Genomic DNA, 17,500 nt, shown 5'->3' with positions numbered 1-17,500 from the left:
TATTGATTTTTGAGCTCACCTAGTATGTATAATGCTGGAAATATATTCTAATTTTGTACTATACAATTTTAATAACAAACTAAAATAGGTGTCTATGTAACTGTTTAAAACATTCATTATCGGTTAAATTATGTACTTTACATTTATATTACACATGTAATTTTTTTGTTCATAACCCACGGGGAAGGGAGGTTTATAACCTCTACAGCCTACAGCATTTTGTTTCACCTTGTCTCTCTCTCTCTGCTAGGGCGCCCGACTAAACAGTCAAATTGTTCTGGGCTTAGTATCTGAATGTAGTGTTTCTGGACACACTTGTCTCTTCACACATTCGTCCCTAATGAATAAGCAGTAATATTAGATACTTTGCTTCATTCAGTTCTCTGATTCATCTACTAGGACAGGCAGCAAAAGACAGACTTAAGCGAGTACTCCGAATTACCAGAGGTGTCTACGTGATAATGATCCACTCTCAAGATCTCTTTTGAGATAATTCCCTTCCCACAAGGGGAAAAACGTATAGCATATCCTCCTTCCAACCCTCGTTTCATCTCCCTCCTAATAAATTTTCTTTTGAAATCGATGTGGCATTTATGTTAAGAAAGGACTTAAATCAATAAATATATTCCTGAAAAATACAACCAAATTTAAGTACGGTTATCACCACATCACATTGAAAAAAAGGTTCACACCCTTGCAGAATTTCCATATAACAGAGGTTAACTCACATTAACATCAAAATATGATTGTGGACTTCAAGATAAATCATGTGAAATCAGGGGAATAAACTGTGGCTGCGGAGAATTAGCCACAGTAAAATTTGTTCTGAGGATAATTGTTCAGAAATAAGACCTTGTTTGCATTTTCTCCCTTCAGGCGGCTTCGTCGGTCACTAGTTAATTCCCCAGCTTACGAAAACAGATGTTCCGAAGGTCATACTATGCCTCTTAAAATAACTAATTATTCTCCATATGAATTTTTCTGCTAGGACCGCTGCCCCCCCCCCCCCTCACACCGTATCATCCACTTACCCGAGACCCCGCAATATGATGCCAAACATATAAAGTGACGGACAATGCCAGGAGGAAGTGTGAGGAGTTTAAGATATACACACACACACACACACACACACACACCCACACACACACACACACACACACACACACACACACACACACACACATATATATATATATATATATATATATATATATATTATATTATATATATGTATATATATTATCTATCTATCATCTATCTATATCTATATATATATATATATATATATATATATATATATATATATATATATATATATGTATTATTCAATTGTGATAAACGTAAAGTACGAACAGACAGGAAAAAATTGTTGAATGGTTGTATATGTAATTATATTACATTAAAACAATAGGGATGATGGTAATGAAAATATTAATGATACTACTACTACTACCACTACTACTACTCATAATAGTATTAGTGATAATGATGATATTAACTGAATCAGAAGTATACGGTTGATGCTATTTCCCATCTCCTCTGTCCCTCCCCCTTCCCCCCACTCCTCCCTCCACCTTTTTCTGTAAGGCTCATGTCACATATTCCATTCATATACATATTTACCCAGTGACCTTATTGCAAATGAAGTCGGTTTTACCGCTACACCTTCTGTACCCTTTTAATCTGGTAGTTTTGGACTAAAACTATTATTGACATTTATGTACGTAAAACACTTTCTATATAATTTTTGTATTCCATACTTGGCTAAATAATAATAATAATAATAATAATAATAATAATAATAATAATAATAATAATAATAGTGATAATGATAATAATAATAATAATAATAATAATAATAATATTTCCCATATAGTACTGATAATCCACTCATACCTATAAACGCACACACGCTACACCAGGACAGTGTTAGTCCAGTTCAACGTGCATGGAACTTGGTCCTGCTTATGTCTCTGCCTAGCACGATCAGAGGATGCACCAACCGAGCTAGGCTACGAACTTTTCATTTCCCGTGTTGATTTAGGTCTCCCTTTTGTTTTAGACTTACACAGAAGCCGTCGGTTATGAGTGACTTGTTAGATACGCTTCATATAAAAACACTAGAGACATTTGGCAGCCAGCCTATAGACTTCTCAACCCGTCTATCATACTACCATAATAAATAAAAGGAATAAATAATCAAAGAGACTTTCTCTCTCTCTCTCTCTCTCTCTTTCTCTCTCTCTCTCTCTCTCTCTCTCTCTCTCTCTCTCTCTCTCTCTCTCTTCCCTTTCCCTCACCTCTTCGAACAGCCTGTAGTCATAAGCATTATCGTCGTCAGCGAAGTAGACTACGCCCGTCTTGGCGTTCTTGCGGATCCAGGCGAGGGCGGCGCGACGGTTGGGAACGCCCTTGGGAGGATGTCGCCACTTCAGGAGTTGGCGGGGCATGGGAGCTGGAAAGGATAGGAATGTGTGGGGGAGAGAGAGAGGAAGGGAATAAAGGAAGGGGAGAGGGTAGCAGGGAGACAGATAGAGTGGGACTGTCATTATTAATATAGACATTTTTATTAGGAACTATAATTACTGTAACTATCATCGTCATATTATCGTCATTATCATCGTTATTAGTATACATTACTGTTACAATCATTGTCACTGCTGTTACTATTATTATGATCAATAATGTTGGTATCATTATAATCTTATCCTTATCATTCCTATTAGTATTATTATCGTTATTATTACTATTTGTTTATTATCATTATTACTATTATCTTTATCATTATTACTATTACTGTTATCATTGCTGTCATTATCATCGGTATTTTTATTATTACTACTATCATTATTACTCTCATTACTATTATATTATTATCATCATTGTCATCATCACCATCACTATTATGATTATCATCATTGTTCGTATTATAATAATAATAGTTATGATGATAATAATAATAATAATAATTATTATTATAATCTATTATTATTGTTACTATTATTATTGGTGGTATAATTGCTGCCATTACCATTGTTATAATTGTTATTATCGTCACTATTATTACTCTATTCATTACCACTAACATTATTATTATTGTTATTATTAACACAATTAACATTATCATCATCTTCATCGGCGTCGTCATATCACGCTTAAACACATCTCGAACATCCCCGCAACAAAGACTCACTTTTGAGGTACGTGAATGAAATACCCGTGGACAAGAGGTATTGGATGAGCCTCTCGTTCTCCACGCGGGTGTCCTCGGCCACGATCCAGTGCACGTCCGGCACGAGCTTCAAGGTCTGAGCCAGCTGGGTCATCTCTGGTATCTGATTGGACCGCTGGTAGGTTCCCGTTACCACGTAGATGGTTCGCCTGCAGTTGGAGGGGGGGGTGGGGGTAGTACAAGTACATACATACATAGGGCAGGGGTATGCCCCCTAATCCCATGATAATACATCAGAGCCGAAAATTACTTAGGAGGAAGTGTACGGTGACGGCCAACTCCTTCCTCCTGCAGCTTCACAGAGAGGAAACGAGATATTCCCCCTCGGCCAGCTGGTACTCAGATGCCACAAGCTATGAACCACTGGCACTCTCTGAAATAAGCAACAGAGGTACCGAAGTCATTCTGCACAGAATGCGCCTAGGTTACCACTGTGCATGGCAGATTATACAAACCATAGAACGTGAAGAGAGGTTTTGCATGCATTGCGGCGAGCCGAACGCCACACTTGTACATTACTTAGAGAATTGCGTGCACACGCAATTCCTAAGACAAAGCCCGCAGAACACAGCCGTCGTGCTGGTAAAGAGATTATGCGAGATGCTTACACCACGGCTACAGGAGCGCCTGCTGGCAATCCCACCGCCACGGTAAGCACCGAGTGTCAGACAAACAAATGAGACAGCCATAAAGAGCTGACACAGGCCGGGTCATAAGTGAAAGGCCCGGGCGAAGCCAGAACTTCGCAAATCTCTCAAGCAAGCAAACTGTATGTATGTACTTGCGTGCATACATACGCGCGCGCGCGCGCGCGCGCGCGTGTGTGTGCGTGTGCATGTGCGTGTGTGTTTGGATGGTGAGAGAGAGGGAGAAATAAAGAGAGGGCATAAAGGCATAAAGAAAGAGAAGGAGAAAACTAATAACGTAGAAGCAGGTATATTTCATAATGTCGCGAGTTAACTGTTACATTAACATAACACCTGTTCACTGAAAGGGTAATGAGTTCAGCAATAGCATTCAAAAGTTCGGCTTGATTTGGAGACCACCTGTTGCCTCGGCAGATGTGTTCGGAGGTTGATTGAACGAAGTGATGGAGGGGAGGGCTAGATCCAGCAAGGGCGGGACGTGCATACTTACCAAAATGCACACGCAATATCCTGTATGAGGCGACAAGATATGTTAGATTATTCGATAATGCAAATGTTTCTATCCCTACCGGAGGAGGTAAATAGATATGGAAATGCTGTAGAGAAAGTAATCGTTAAATGAATATGAATAATAAACACAAAGTTGATACATATATTATACTGTCGCTCCAAGATACCTACAATGACGAACACTCAAATACCTCCGAACAATATTACTTCTTCCCTAACCTTACACCAGCAATAAATCTCAGCATATTCTTTTCTCCTCGACTTAAAAATATCATTCACATTTGTTTCTTCGCGCCAACCTCCTCTTACTCACACGTACAACTGATATACAAAACTTAATTTTATTAATGGATTATGATTTAAATATACTGTGGGCATCATTAGCAGACTTTATGACATATCACTAACCATGAACCAAACACAACGGCTCGAATCAAATTTGTGTGACTGAGGTCTCTACGGGCGGTAAACGTTCACCAGAAATGGGGAAAAGGTGACAAGCAATCCATCCATGCGATTAAAGAGCAAAGTCTACGGTTAATCTTCCAATCTTACATTAAATACTCTAATATAAATGTCGTGATAATATTTTCTGATGAAAACATATACTTTAGTTGATTGTGTTACATGATATATATATATATATATATATATATATATATATATATATATATATATATATATATATATATATATATATATATAGGTTAATATGATCTGTCTCAGTAAAATTAAAGACAACAACCTACATATAATAAGACGTATTTCGCTTTACATGGGCAACCGTTTTGAATTCATTAAAATGAATAGTCAGGAGTAACTACAGGGTGAAATGCATTTAAAAGAGGATAGTAATGTATCTCTCAATATATATATACATTTTAAGGAATCTAGGAGTCATTTAAATAGATCAGTGCTGTCCTTAATCGCTAGGCTTACCAATGACATTGTGAATTACACATTACCACGAAATGTTAAACATAATGTTAGCTTTCTTCTATAACTAGCTTTCTCCTTTGCATTCACAATACTGACATTTTCAAGCCCTGAAAAGGGCAGTCAGCTGACGACACTCCCAACAGACACATTATTGAAAGTCTAAAGATTTTGTCCGTTGCGTCTGATGTCTGTTTACGATATATATTTTATGTGTGTGTAAGTCTCTCTCTCTCTCTCTCTCTCTCTCTCTCTCTCTCTCTCTCTCTCTCTCTCTCTCTCTCTCTCTCTCTCTCTCTCTCTCTCTCTATATATATATATATATATATATATATATATATATATATATATATGTGTGTGTGTGTGTGTGTGTGTGTGTGTGTGTGTGTGTGTGTGTGTGTGTGTGTGTGTGTGTGTGTGTGTGTGTGTGTGTGTGTGTGTGTGTTTACTTAACTTATTTATGTACATATACACAAATATTTTTATGCCATTTGATCACTTACTCTATTTAGCAATCTACGTATCTGTTTGCCTTTACAAGGTATGGCCATCTGTCCATCAACCTCTCTATCTTCTTATTTATCTACCTACCTATCAGCCCGCTACCCTATCTACTTAGCTACCTATCAATATGCCATCCCACGTAGTTATTTATTACTCACCTACCTTTTAATCAGTCTACCCACCCATTTCGCAACCTACCTACCTATTTACCTACCTATCTGTATACCGAGCTATCTATCTATCTATTAATCTCCTTGTCTGTCTATCTCTTAATCTATCTATCTGTCTATTAATCTATTTATTTATCTCTCTATTAGTCTGTCTGTCTCTCTACTAATATATTCATCTGTCTGTTAATCTATGTCTATATATTATTCTGTCTATCTATGAATGTATCTGTCTCTCTGTCTAATAATCTATCTATCTATCTATTAATCTTTCTATCTATCCATCTATCAATTTATCTATATATTAATTTTTCTATCTATCTATTTATCTGTCTATTAATCTATCTATTTATCTACTAATCTATCTAAAATATCTATTAATCTGTCTATCTATCTAATAAATCTGTCTATCTATCTATTAAGCTATCGATCTATCTGTCTACCTTCCTTACCCAGTGGAGCCTGTCGGAGAGTCTAGCAACACTGGGCTCACTCTGACGCCGTCTTTATCTTTCTCTGAAAACTCGAAGAAAGTGAGGATAGCGAGGGCGAAGGACGCGGCTAGTAGGATGTAGAACTGCTCCCGTCGGGGCGCCATGATAGTCCTGTGTGAGGAAGAGAGAGAAGATAAAGGATGCTCTGTGTGACACACACACAGATATATATAGTGTTATCATTATAAATATTACTGTTGTTATTGTTATTATTATCACTGTTATTATTATTATCATTATTGTTATTACCATTATTATTATTATTATTATTATTATCATTATTATTATTAATTATTGAACTAGTTTCACAGTTGATGTTACTGGTATTTTTCTCTTGTCTTTATTTTTGAGACTCTTCACGGGGCACTGCCTGTGTCCTAAGTGTCGAGGATTCTTCTTAATATTCCAGCTGAGCTGAGTAACACACTTTTTTGTATTAGGCCAGGATGTATTCTGTCGCACCCAATTCTTTTTAGATATTCATCCAGCTTTGGTGGCATAGCTCCTAATGCTCCTATCACTATTGGTATTACTTTTCCTTTCATCTTCCAACATCTTGCCATTTGGAACTTAAGATCTTGATATTTTTCTATTTTTTCTCGTTCTTTTTCTATTATTCTGGAATCGTATGGTACCGGTATGTCTATTATGTCAAATTCTTCTTTGTCTTTTCTTATTATTACTATGTCTGGTCTTCGAGCTTGGACCTCTTGGTCTGTTTGTATGTATTGGTCCCATAGTAATTTTGTGTTTTCATCTTCTACTACTGCCTGTGGCTCGTGCTTGTACCATACGTCTGCTGTACTAGGGAGTTTGTGGTGTTTGCAAAGTGCCCAGTGTACTGCTGTGGCTACTTTGTCGTGCCTCCTTTTATACTCCTTCTGTGCCAATTTGGAGCATTCACTGGTGATGTGATTTATGGTCTCATCCTTTTGGCCGCACATTCTGCACTTTGTATTTCCCCCTCTATCTTCTATTCTTGCTCTTATTACTCTGGTTCTTAGAGCTTGATCTTGGGCTGATGTTATTAGTCCCTCTGTTTCTTTTTTTATTTCTCCTCTTTTTAACCAGTTCCAGCTGTTCTTGTCCTGGATTTCTTGTACTTGGCGATGGTATTGCCCTGCGAGAGGTTTTTCTATCCATTCAGTTCTTTTCTCCTCTGTCATTCTCTCTTTGTATGATTTGCTATCTTCGTTTTCTGTTATTATATTGTTGGTCCAGGCCAATCTTAGGATTGGGTTGGTAGATTCCTTTATATATTGGCCCAGGGCGCAGCATTCGGTTCTGATGGCTTCTTCTGCGCTTATTAATCCTCTACCTCCTTCACTTCTCTTTAGGTATAATCTTGCCGTGCACGCTCTTGGGTGCAAAGAATGGTAGATAGTCATCAGTTTTCTGTTTTTTCTGTCTATTTTCTGTTGTTCTAGCTTTGTCCAGTCTATTATACCTGCCGAATATCGTAGCACAGGTATAGCCCAGGTGTTGATGGCTTTTATCGTGTTCCCTCCGTTTAGCTCCGATTTTAGAATAGCTCTTATTCTTTTGAGGTATTCTCTTTTAATTTTTGCTTTCATATCTTCATGTTTTATGTTATCATATTCTAATATCCCTAGATATTTGTAACCGTCTGTTTCGATATTTTGATGATGTTTTCCCCGACTTCGATTCCGTCAGTATGTGTTACTCTTCCATTTTTGATGTTTAGCACTCCACATTTATTAATTCCGAATTCCATGCCGATGTCCTGGCTGAATTGCTGTACTTCTTTTACTAATGTGGTTATCTCATTTTCATTGTGTGCAAATATTTTAAGATCATCCATGTATAGTAGATGGTTTATTTTATAATTTTTATTGATCTTATATCCTTCTTTCTTCTTATTCAGCATTGTTGTTAAGGGTATTAATGTCATTATGAATAGTAGAGGAGGCAGTGAGTCTCCTTGAAAAATACCTCTTCTGATCTTTATCTCGTATAGTTCTTTATCTTCCGCTGTTAATATTGTCCTCCATTTTTCCATGCTGTTTTTTATTAGGTCTTTTTTCTTTTGTTTGGCTTGTTTTAGTATGAGCTTGTCTATGAGGAGGTGGTCTTTTGTTCCTCTGGTCCCTTTTCTACATCCTTTTTGTTCTGGAGGGATGATGTTGTTTTCCTCAAGATGTTGGTACAGGTGTTCGTAAATTGTACCGGTAAGCAATTTCCACATTAATGGTAGGCAAGTAATTGGTCTGTAATTTGTTACTCTAATTTCCTAGCGCTGTATCTTTTATTATTAAAACGATCCTGCCTGTTGTTAGCCATTCTGGGGTTTGACTTTCTGTTATTATCTGTTGTAAATTTGTTGTTATTCTTGAATGAAGTGACCTAAAGTTTTTAATCCAATAACCTTGTACTTGGTCAGCTCCGGGTGCTTTCCAGTTTGCTGTTTTTGTTAGTTGTTTCCTAATTGCTGTTAAGGTTATTGTAAAGTTATTATTGTTAGATGTTACTTTTTCTTTTTTTATTTCTTTTAACCATTCAGCTTCTTTGTTGTGATCTTTACTTGTTGTCCATATTCCTTCCCAATATTCTTTCGTTTCGTCGGGGTTGGGAGGTGGTATTCTTTGTTGTTCTGTTTGGTTTCCTTCTCGCAGCGAGGAATATAGCCTTCTTTGGTTGTTGTTAAATTATTATTATTATTATTATTATTATTATTATTATTATTATTATTATCATTATTATTATTATTATTATTATTATTATTATTATTATTACCGTTATTATAATAATAATAATAATAATAATAATAATAATAATAATTATTATTATTATTATTATTAGATTACTTGTACTACTTTTCTAGCTTTAGTCATTTTGAGAGCCAATTAGGTATCTTTTCTACGTAACATAATAAATCGAATGATTCAGTCATATGTGTGTGTGTGTGTGTGTGTGTGTGTGTGTGTGTGTGTGTGTGTGTGTGTGTGTGTGTGTGTGTGTGTGTGTGTGTGTGTGTGTGTGTGTGTGTGTGCATCACTAATTAATTTATTGTCAATTATCAATTCCTACTCCAGAAACATTGGCTGCAAGTCCGCAGTCTCATGAAATATGAATATTGCAATGAACTTCTATTTGTTTCACTTATATATCAATTACGGAAGTTTCTTGATGCATGGAATGTGACGACAAACATTGTGTGATTATGTTGATAAATAATTAAGTTAAGTACAATTATGAGTTACGCTAAAGATTTCTTATTTCTAAGGTATTTAAATATTTACTGTTTGAATAACTATGGGCCTTCGGAAATTCGGATAACCTTATTACCTTGACTAATACTTGGAATATGCGAAAGGGAATTGGAAGAATCATATGCAAGCCTGTTTCTTTTTAGTCCAGCAGTTTGTATCATATATTTTTTAAAAATTTATCTGTAATATTCACTTACAACATATCTGAAATATTGTCTTTATGCAATTTTAATATTTGCATTGGTATTACCCCTCCCCCCCGTCCCTTGCTCGTTATTGCCGTATTGAGAGGGGGATTAGAAGAAGAACCCTTACCTCATCCCTCACTTCAATTAATTTTGCATGGTCTTGTCTCCTCCCTCTTTCCTTTTCTTTTTCTTCATTCTCCTCTTCTGTCCAATTATCTTAATCGTTAACTCATTCTTACCCTCTTCGCTACAATGCTTTATCAATGTGCTATATGACTTTTGATGTCTAGCACATTTATTTTCTTAACCATCTACCATTTTCATTTATTATCTATAATTACATAAAATAAAGGAGAATGGATTGTAAGCTTAAATATTATTTTATAGAAAGCCCACATGTATTCGATTCCCAAGCTGATGTCAGACGGCATACACATGGACAAAAATCTCGCGAACACATGTAAGAACATTATTTATTCATGCTGCTTAACCCATTAACCAGCCCGTAATGCGAGATCCATGAATAAATTGGACCGATGATAATTTCCCTTAGTTCACGGTAAAATAAGAGATGGCCACGGAAAATTCTCAGAATCTCTGCGTATGTGGGTGGCACTTAGGAGTGTTGAAGCCATTTGAAGAAAAAAAATCGAATGACTGAGTGTTGTACTTGCAGGATGTAAAACGTGTTGTTAATTTTGTGAGGAAAAGGATGAATATAGTAAACAGTGAAGGAAGTACTAGGTTTCACAGGAATTAAGACGGATACTCCGGAAATTGTGAGGAAGGACTTAAGAGCAGAGTAGAAAGGGACACGGTCTGTAAGGGTGAATAGAGGGGTAAGGTTGTCGGAGGTGGCTTGCTGGATGATGGGGTCGATGTCCTAAGGAGATATAAGACTGGAGGAAACGATCCCCCTTGATGCCTTAATGAGGCCATTGACAAATGTGTTAACATATTGTGTTATAGTATTTACTGTTACCTGATAGGAGAATACGTTAAACGCCAGCTCTATGAAGTGGCTAGCGTTGTTGATTCTAGTCCTAAGAATGTCAAATGTCTGTGAGATGTTTCTATAGGCAAGGCGTAGCTGGTGAATGTAATCGGAAATGGCGTTAATCGCGTGGATAGAGGTATCAAATCGCTTGCTTACCGTAGACAAGGTCGAATGATACTCGGAGAATGTAGAAGTGAGCGTGTTATCGTCGACGACGCCGAAAAGTGAGTGTGCTACCTTCCCTACGAGGTTTATTAATCCACGGCGTGATCGACGTTTGTGGACGACGAATTGTTGTAAGGTAAACACAGTGGAGTTAATAGCTCTATCGAGAAGGAAGAATTGATGGTGTGATAAATTATCCTCAGCTATTTCTTCACGGAGTCTAAGTATCTCATTAAGGTGGTGGATGGTTAGGCTAGAAATATCAGTGAGGGGGCCAAGGGAGACCCTAACCTCAATGTTACTAGCTATTGGGAATACTGTACCTAGGTTCTCGACTAATGCACCGGGTACCGCACGTAACCTGTCAGTGGGCAAAGGGCGACACCAGTGCTAGGAACAAGAGAACGAGCATCTGAAACGAAAGAGTTAGCAAGGAAGCACGTAACGAACGCTGTAGGTGTATTGCCGTAGAATTTTGTATATAATGTGAGAATGTATTAATCTGAAGTGTTGTCGTGTACATAGTATTTGTTGGCTAACTTCAGTCTATCGAAGTGGTACCAAACAAAAGAGTTAGACCTTAAACATTTACAGTGTGCCTTGCTGTTCTTGACCTGAAGTACCCTATAGGGACCGTCAAAGCGAGGAGCGAGTTTGGATGCAATGCGTCGTTGGTGTGTATTTTCTTAAAAACTAGGGCGCCGGCACCTATTGACTTTGCACGTGCGATCTTATGCTGGTTAGAGAGTATATGATCCCTAGACTTTGTGAGATACTCCTTCGCCTTCTGGAATGCGATTTTGTTTCTATTTAGGAGATATTCTGCGTAACTGTCAGAATATTCGGGCTGAAGTCTGGTATGAAAAAGGTCATACAGCAATCTCTTGTCAGTGCCATAAGGAGGAAATGTGGGGTGTCGCCAAGGGATGAATGAAAGGTGCTATTGATAGCGGACTGAATTGTTAGGAGGGAGTCGTCCCAGTTATCAGATGTTGTATCTACCAGTGATCGCATAAATGTTAGAATGGATCCGTTGAGGCGCTCGGTTATTCCGTTGCTCTGAGGTCTATAAGGCAGGATATTGACCCGGGTAATGTTTAGTAGCTTACATAGGTTATCCATGACCTCATTTTGAAATTCCGTCCCGTTGTCACACGAGAAGTACACAGGCGTGGTGTATCTTTGAATGAAGTCATGCAGAGCCTTTGCGACGACCTTCGCGGATTTGTTTGGGACAGGAACTAGCTCACAGTATCGTGTAAAGTTATCCACGAATACGAGAATATGTTTATTCCCACTACGTGTGGCGACAAAACCCGAAAAAGAGTCACAGGAGACTTTCTCAAAAGGGAAATCCGGAATGTCGTAGCGTAAGGCTGGGGCGGGCTGGTTGGGATACCCCTTGAAATGTGGACAGAGCCTTCATGACTTAACATGCCTCTTAACCTTAGTAATGAGGAGAGGGAAGAAGTATCTTTTCGACCCCTTTGGGAGGCCTTATGACCCCGCGGGGCCTTCGCGTGTCTGCACGAGCTAAAGGACTCTCGGTTCGTTTTGATTCGGGAATCACTATAACCTTGTCGTAAAACCCGACCCCTTAAATTTTTCCTTGGATTAGCTTTTCTGAAGAGGAGGCCGCTGTCTCCTAAAAAAAATTGTTTGACCGGGAGGCGGCCTACCGGACCTAAGGGGTTCGCCTCTTTCTGCTTTTTTTATGTCCTTATACAGGGGTCCTCCGTGACCCCGGGGGAACCCACCCGGGGAGGGGGGTCAAGGGGTTTGGCTAGCAGGTTAGCTAACACCGGGCGACCGAGGGTGGTTTTGACAATTTTTGTGGCTAGGAGGAACTTTGATAGACTTACTGGACTTCGAATCCGCAGTAAGTGGCAAAGGTGCGCGGGAAAGTATGCACGTCAATCTTATATCCGAGCACCAACTCCCGGAAATAACGGAGTGCCCAGGTAATTGCTAGTAATTCGCGGTCGTGTATGATACGACCGCTCTGCACGTTTCAGTGACCGCTGCAAAGGGATGGGACGAGTTTCCACTACCTTCTGGTGACGGTGTGCCCAACCTCGTTAGGGCATTTGAGTACAAAGGGGAACTCGAAATTGGGGAAGGCAAGAACAGGTGCGCAACTAGTAATGCCTTCAGTCGATTAAAAAAATCATCGTCTCAGTATTCCCCTCAAAGGGTATTTTTCTTTAGGGGGCGTTTTTGAGGGGGTTCCCCATAAACGTAACCTTTTATATTTAAAAACATATATATATATATATAATTATAATAATAAATATATATAAAATATATATATATATATATTTATATTATATATATAATTTTTATTATATATATAATTATATATATATATATATCCCATATATTAAAATATATATATATATATATAAAAATATATATTATAATATAATTATATATATATATATATATATAATATTATATATATATAAATTATTCTATTAATAAATTAAAAAAATATTTATAATATAAAATATTTTTAATAAAAAAAAATTATATTTACCATTTTTTTAATTTATTGTTTTATAAATAAAATTAAATATTTAACCAGGTCCCCCAAAGGTAATTTAAATTCGTATTTTTTTAAAAATTTTTAAAAAAAAATTTTTTTTTTTTAAGGGGCTATATATACGGGGGCCCGGTTCTAGCAAAACCTCACCGTTTTTTGGGATTTGCTGGAAAAGAGACGTGATTTTTTCCCCGGACCCTTTGCCACTTCTGCATTCGAAAATCCGTAAGGGCTTCAATGTTTCCCCCACTCCCCAAATTGGGAAACCTCCCTCTTTTGCGCCTGTTGAAACTGCAGCCAACCCCCGACCCTTCCCTCCGGGATGGAAATTCCCCGGAGGGGGACCCCCTTTATAAGGACTAATAGAAAGCTAGAAAAACGAGGCGAACCCCATTTTCCCCGCCCCCCAAAAAAAAATTTCTTTGGAACAGCGGCCCCCCTTTCAGAAAAGTACCCCAAGGAAATTAGGGGACGCGGGTTTTTACGACAGAGGTTATGGTTTCCCAAAATCAACAAACCGAGAGCCTTCAGTCGTGCATGAGTCACGCAAAAGCAGCGCCCGCGGCGTCTAAAAGGCCACCCAAATTTGGCTCGAGAGAGATATTTCTCCCTCCCCTCTTTACTAAGGTTAAGGGGCATGTTAAGTCATGAAGGCTCTGTCCACATTTCAAGGGGTTCCAACCCAGCCCGCCCAGCCTTACGCTTCAAAATTTCCGGATTTCCCTTTTGAGAAAGTCCCCTGTGATTTTTTTCGGGTTTTGTCGCCACACTAGGGGAATAAACATTTCTCGTTTTGTGGATAACTTTGCACATACTGTGAGCTTTTCCTGCCCAAAAACAAACCCGCGAGGGTCGTCGCAAAGGCTTCCAGACTTCATTCACAGTACACCACGCCTATGTCTTTCGTGTGAAAACAGGAGGAATTTCAAAATAGGTCATGGAAACATGAAAGCTACAAACTTTCCCCGGGCAATATCCTGCCTTATAGCCCCTCAAAAGGAATAACCCGAGCCCCTTTAACGGATCCATTCTAACTTTTATGCGATCACTGGTAGATACAACATCTGATAACTGGGAAGACTCCCTCCAAACAATTCGCCCGCATCAATGACCTTTCATTCATCCCTTGGCGACACCCCTTTTCCCCCTGTATGCCCTAAAAAGAGATTGCTGTATGCCCTTTTCAATACCGACTTCACCCCGAATATTCTCAGTAGCAGAATATCCCTAAATAGAAACAAATCGCTTTCCAAAAGGGCAAAGGGGATATCTCACAAAGCTAGGGTCATAACTCCTAACAGCATAAACCCCCACGTGCAAAATAAAAGGGGCCGGCGCCCTAGTTTTTAAAAAAAATAAAACCAACGGCATTGCATCCAAACTCGCTCCCGTTTGACGGTCCCTATAGGGTACTTCAGGTCAAGAACAGAAGGGGACACTGTAAAAGTTTAAAGGGCTAACTCTTTTTTTTGGTACCCTTTGATAGATGAATTAGCCACAAATACATTTTCCGACAACCTTCAGATTAAACATTTTCACATTATATACAAAATTCACGGCAATACACCTACACGTTCGTTACGTGCTTCCCTTTCTAACTCTTTTGTTTTAGATGCTCGTTCTTTTTCCTAGCACTGGTGTCGCCTTTTCCACTGAAGGTTACGGCGGTACCGGTGCATTGTCGAGAACCCAGTACAGTATTCCCAAAAACTAGAACTTGAGGGTTTGGGTCTCCCTTGGCCCCCTCACTGTATTTCTACCAACCATCCACCCCCTTAAAGAATCTTTGATCCTGAAGAAATAGCTTAGGTAATTTATACACCATCAGTTCTTCCTTCTCGATAGAGCTATTAATCCACTGGTTACCTTACAACAATGCGTCGTCCACAAACGTCGACCGCGTGGGGTTAAAAAACCCCCGTAGGGAGGGAGCACACTCCGTTTTGGCGCGTCAGATAACACCTCACTTCTACATTCTCCGAGTATTTATCACTTTTAGGAAGCAAACGATTGAACCTCTATCCCCGCGTTAAAAGCCATTTCCCATTAATTCACCAGCTAGCCTTGCCTATGAAACATCTCACAGACATTTGACATTCTTTGGACTAGAATCAACAAAAGCTAGCCACTTCATAGAGCGGCTTTAAAATATTTTCCTATCGGGAAAAGTAAATACTATAACACAATATGTTAACACATTGCAATGGCCTCATTAAGGCACAAGGGGGGTCGTTTTCCCCCAGTTTATATCTCCTTAGGACACGACCCCCTATCCACAAAACCCCCTCCCACAACCTTACCCCCCTTTTTCACCCTTACAGACCGTGTCCCTTTTTTACTCGCTCTTAAATCCTTCTCCAAATTTTTTCCCAGTATCCCCCTTAATTCCTGTGAACCTAGTACTTTCCCTTTACTGTTTACTATATTCATCCTTTCCCCACAAATTAACAAAACGTTTTACATCCTGCAATACAACATCAGTCATTTGTTTTTTTTTTTCAAATGGCTTTAAACTCCTAAGTGCCCACCCCATAGCAGAGATCTGAGAATTCCTGGCCTCTCTTATTTACCCTGAATAAGGGGAAAATTTTCATCGGTCCAATTTATTCTGGATCTCGCATTACGGGCTGGTTAATGGGTTAACAGCAGAATAAAAAATGTTTTAATGGGTTTCGCGAGATTTTTGTCCATGTGTATGCCGGGCTGACATCAGTTTTGGGAACGAATAAGGGGGGGCTTCTATAAAATAATATTTAAGTTACAACCCATTCTCCTTTTTTTTTATGAATTATAGATAATAAATGAAAATGGTAGGGGTTAAAAAAATAAATGTGCTAGACTCAAAAGTCATATGCCATTGATAAAGCATTGTAGCGAAGGGGGTAAGAATGATTAACGATTAAGATAATTTTGGGCAAAAGAGGAGAAGAAGAAAAAAAAAAGGAAAGAGGGAGGAGACAAGACCATGCAAAAAATTTAAATTTAAGTGAGGGGTGAGGGAAGGGTTTTTCTTCTAATCCCCCTCTCAATCGGCAATAACAGCAAGGGACGGGGGGGAGGGGTAAATACCAAAGCAAAAAATAAAAAGCTAAAGGGCAATATTTCAGATATGTTGTAAAATGAATATTTAAAATAAATTTTTAAAAAATTATTTATAAAACTGCTGGACTAAAAAAAACAGGCGGGATTGTTTTCCAATTCCCCTTTTGCATATTCCAAGATTTGTCAAGGTAATAAGGTTATCCGATTTCCGAAGGCCCCTAGTTATTCAAAAATAAAATTTAAATACCTTAGAAATAAGAAATCTTTAGCGAACTCATAATTTTACTTAATTAATTATTTATCAACTATCACACAATGTTTTTCGTCACATTCATGCTCAAGAAACTTCCGTAATTGATATATAAAATGAAAAAAAATAGAAGTTCATTGAAATTCATATTTTATGAGATCGATTGCAGCCAATGTTTCTGGGTAGGAATTTTTAATTGACAATAAAATTTAAATTTGTGATGCCCCCCCCCCAAAAAAAAACAAAACACACACACACCACCACACACACACACACAAAAAACAAACCCCACACAACACCACACACACAACAAAACCACACACCCAAAAACCAAAAAACACACAAAAACACACACACACACACACAATGACGAATCATTCGATTTATTATGTTTTCGTAGAAAAAATACCTAATTGGCTCTCAAAAAAGCTAAAGCTAGAAAGTAGTACAAATAATCTAAAATAATAATAATAAAAATTATTTTTTATTATTATTTTATTATTATTATTATTATAATAACGGTAATTAAAAAAATAATAATAATAAAATAAATAATAATAATAAAATAAAATAATAATAAAATAATAATTAATAAT

General features: G+C 37.9%; 1 protein-coding gene across 1 annotated transcript in view; it reads right to left on the bottom strand.

Moving 5' to 3' along the window:
• The window catches only part of LOC119598164 (galactosylgalactosylxylosylprotein 3-beta-glucuronosyltransferase S-like), a 59,842-nt gene that overhangs the window by 28,822 nt on the left and 13,520 nt on the right, over window positions 1-17,500 (bottom strand). The window contains exon 2 of the mRNA XM_037947803.1: window positions 6,449-6,601. Coding sequence (XP_037803731.1) covers window positions 6,449-6,594 — 146 coding nt within the window. The 5' untranslated portion in view covers window positions 6,595-6,601. The remainder of the gene's footprint in view (window positions 1-6,448; window positions 6,602-17,500) is intronic.

This window comes from Penaeus monodon, chromosome 40 (assembly GCF_015228065.2).
Source record: "Penaeus monodon isolate SGIC_2016 chromosome 40, NSTDA_Pmon_1, whole genome shotgun sequence".
In the NCBI taxonomy this organism is placed as follows: domain Eukaryota; kingdom Metazoa; phylum Arthropoda; class Malacostraca; order Decapoda; family Penaeidae; genus Penaeus; species Penaeus monodon.
This window is presented reverse-complemented; position numbering and strand designations above follow the sequence as displayed.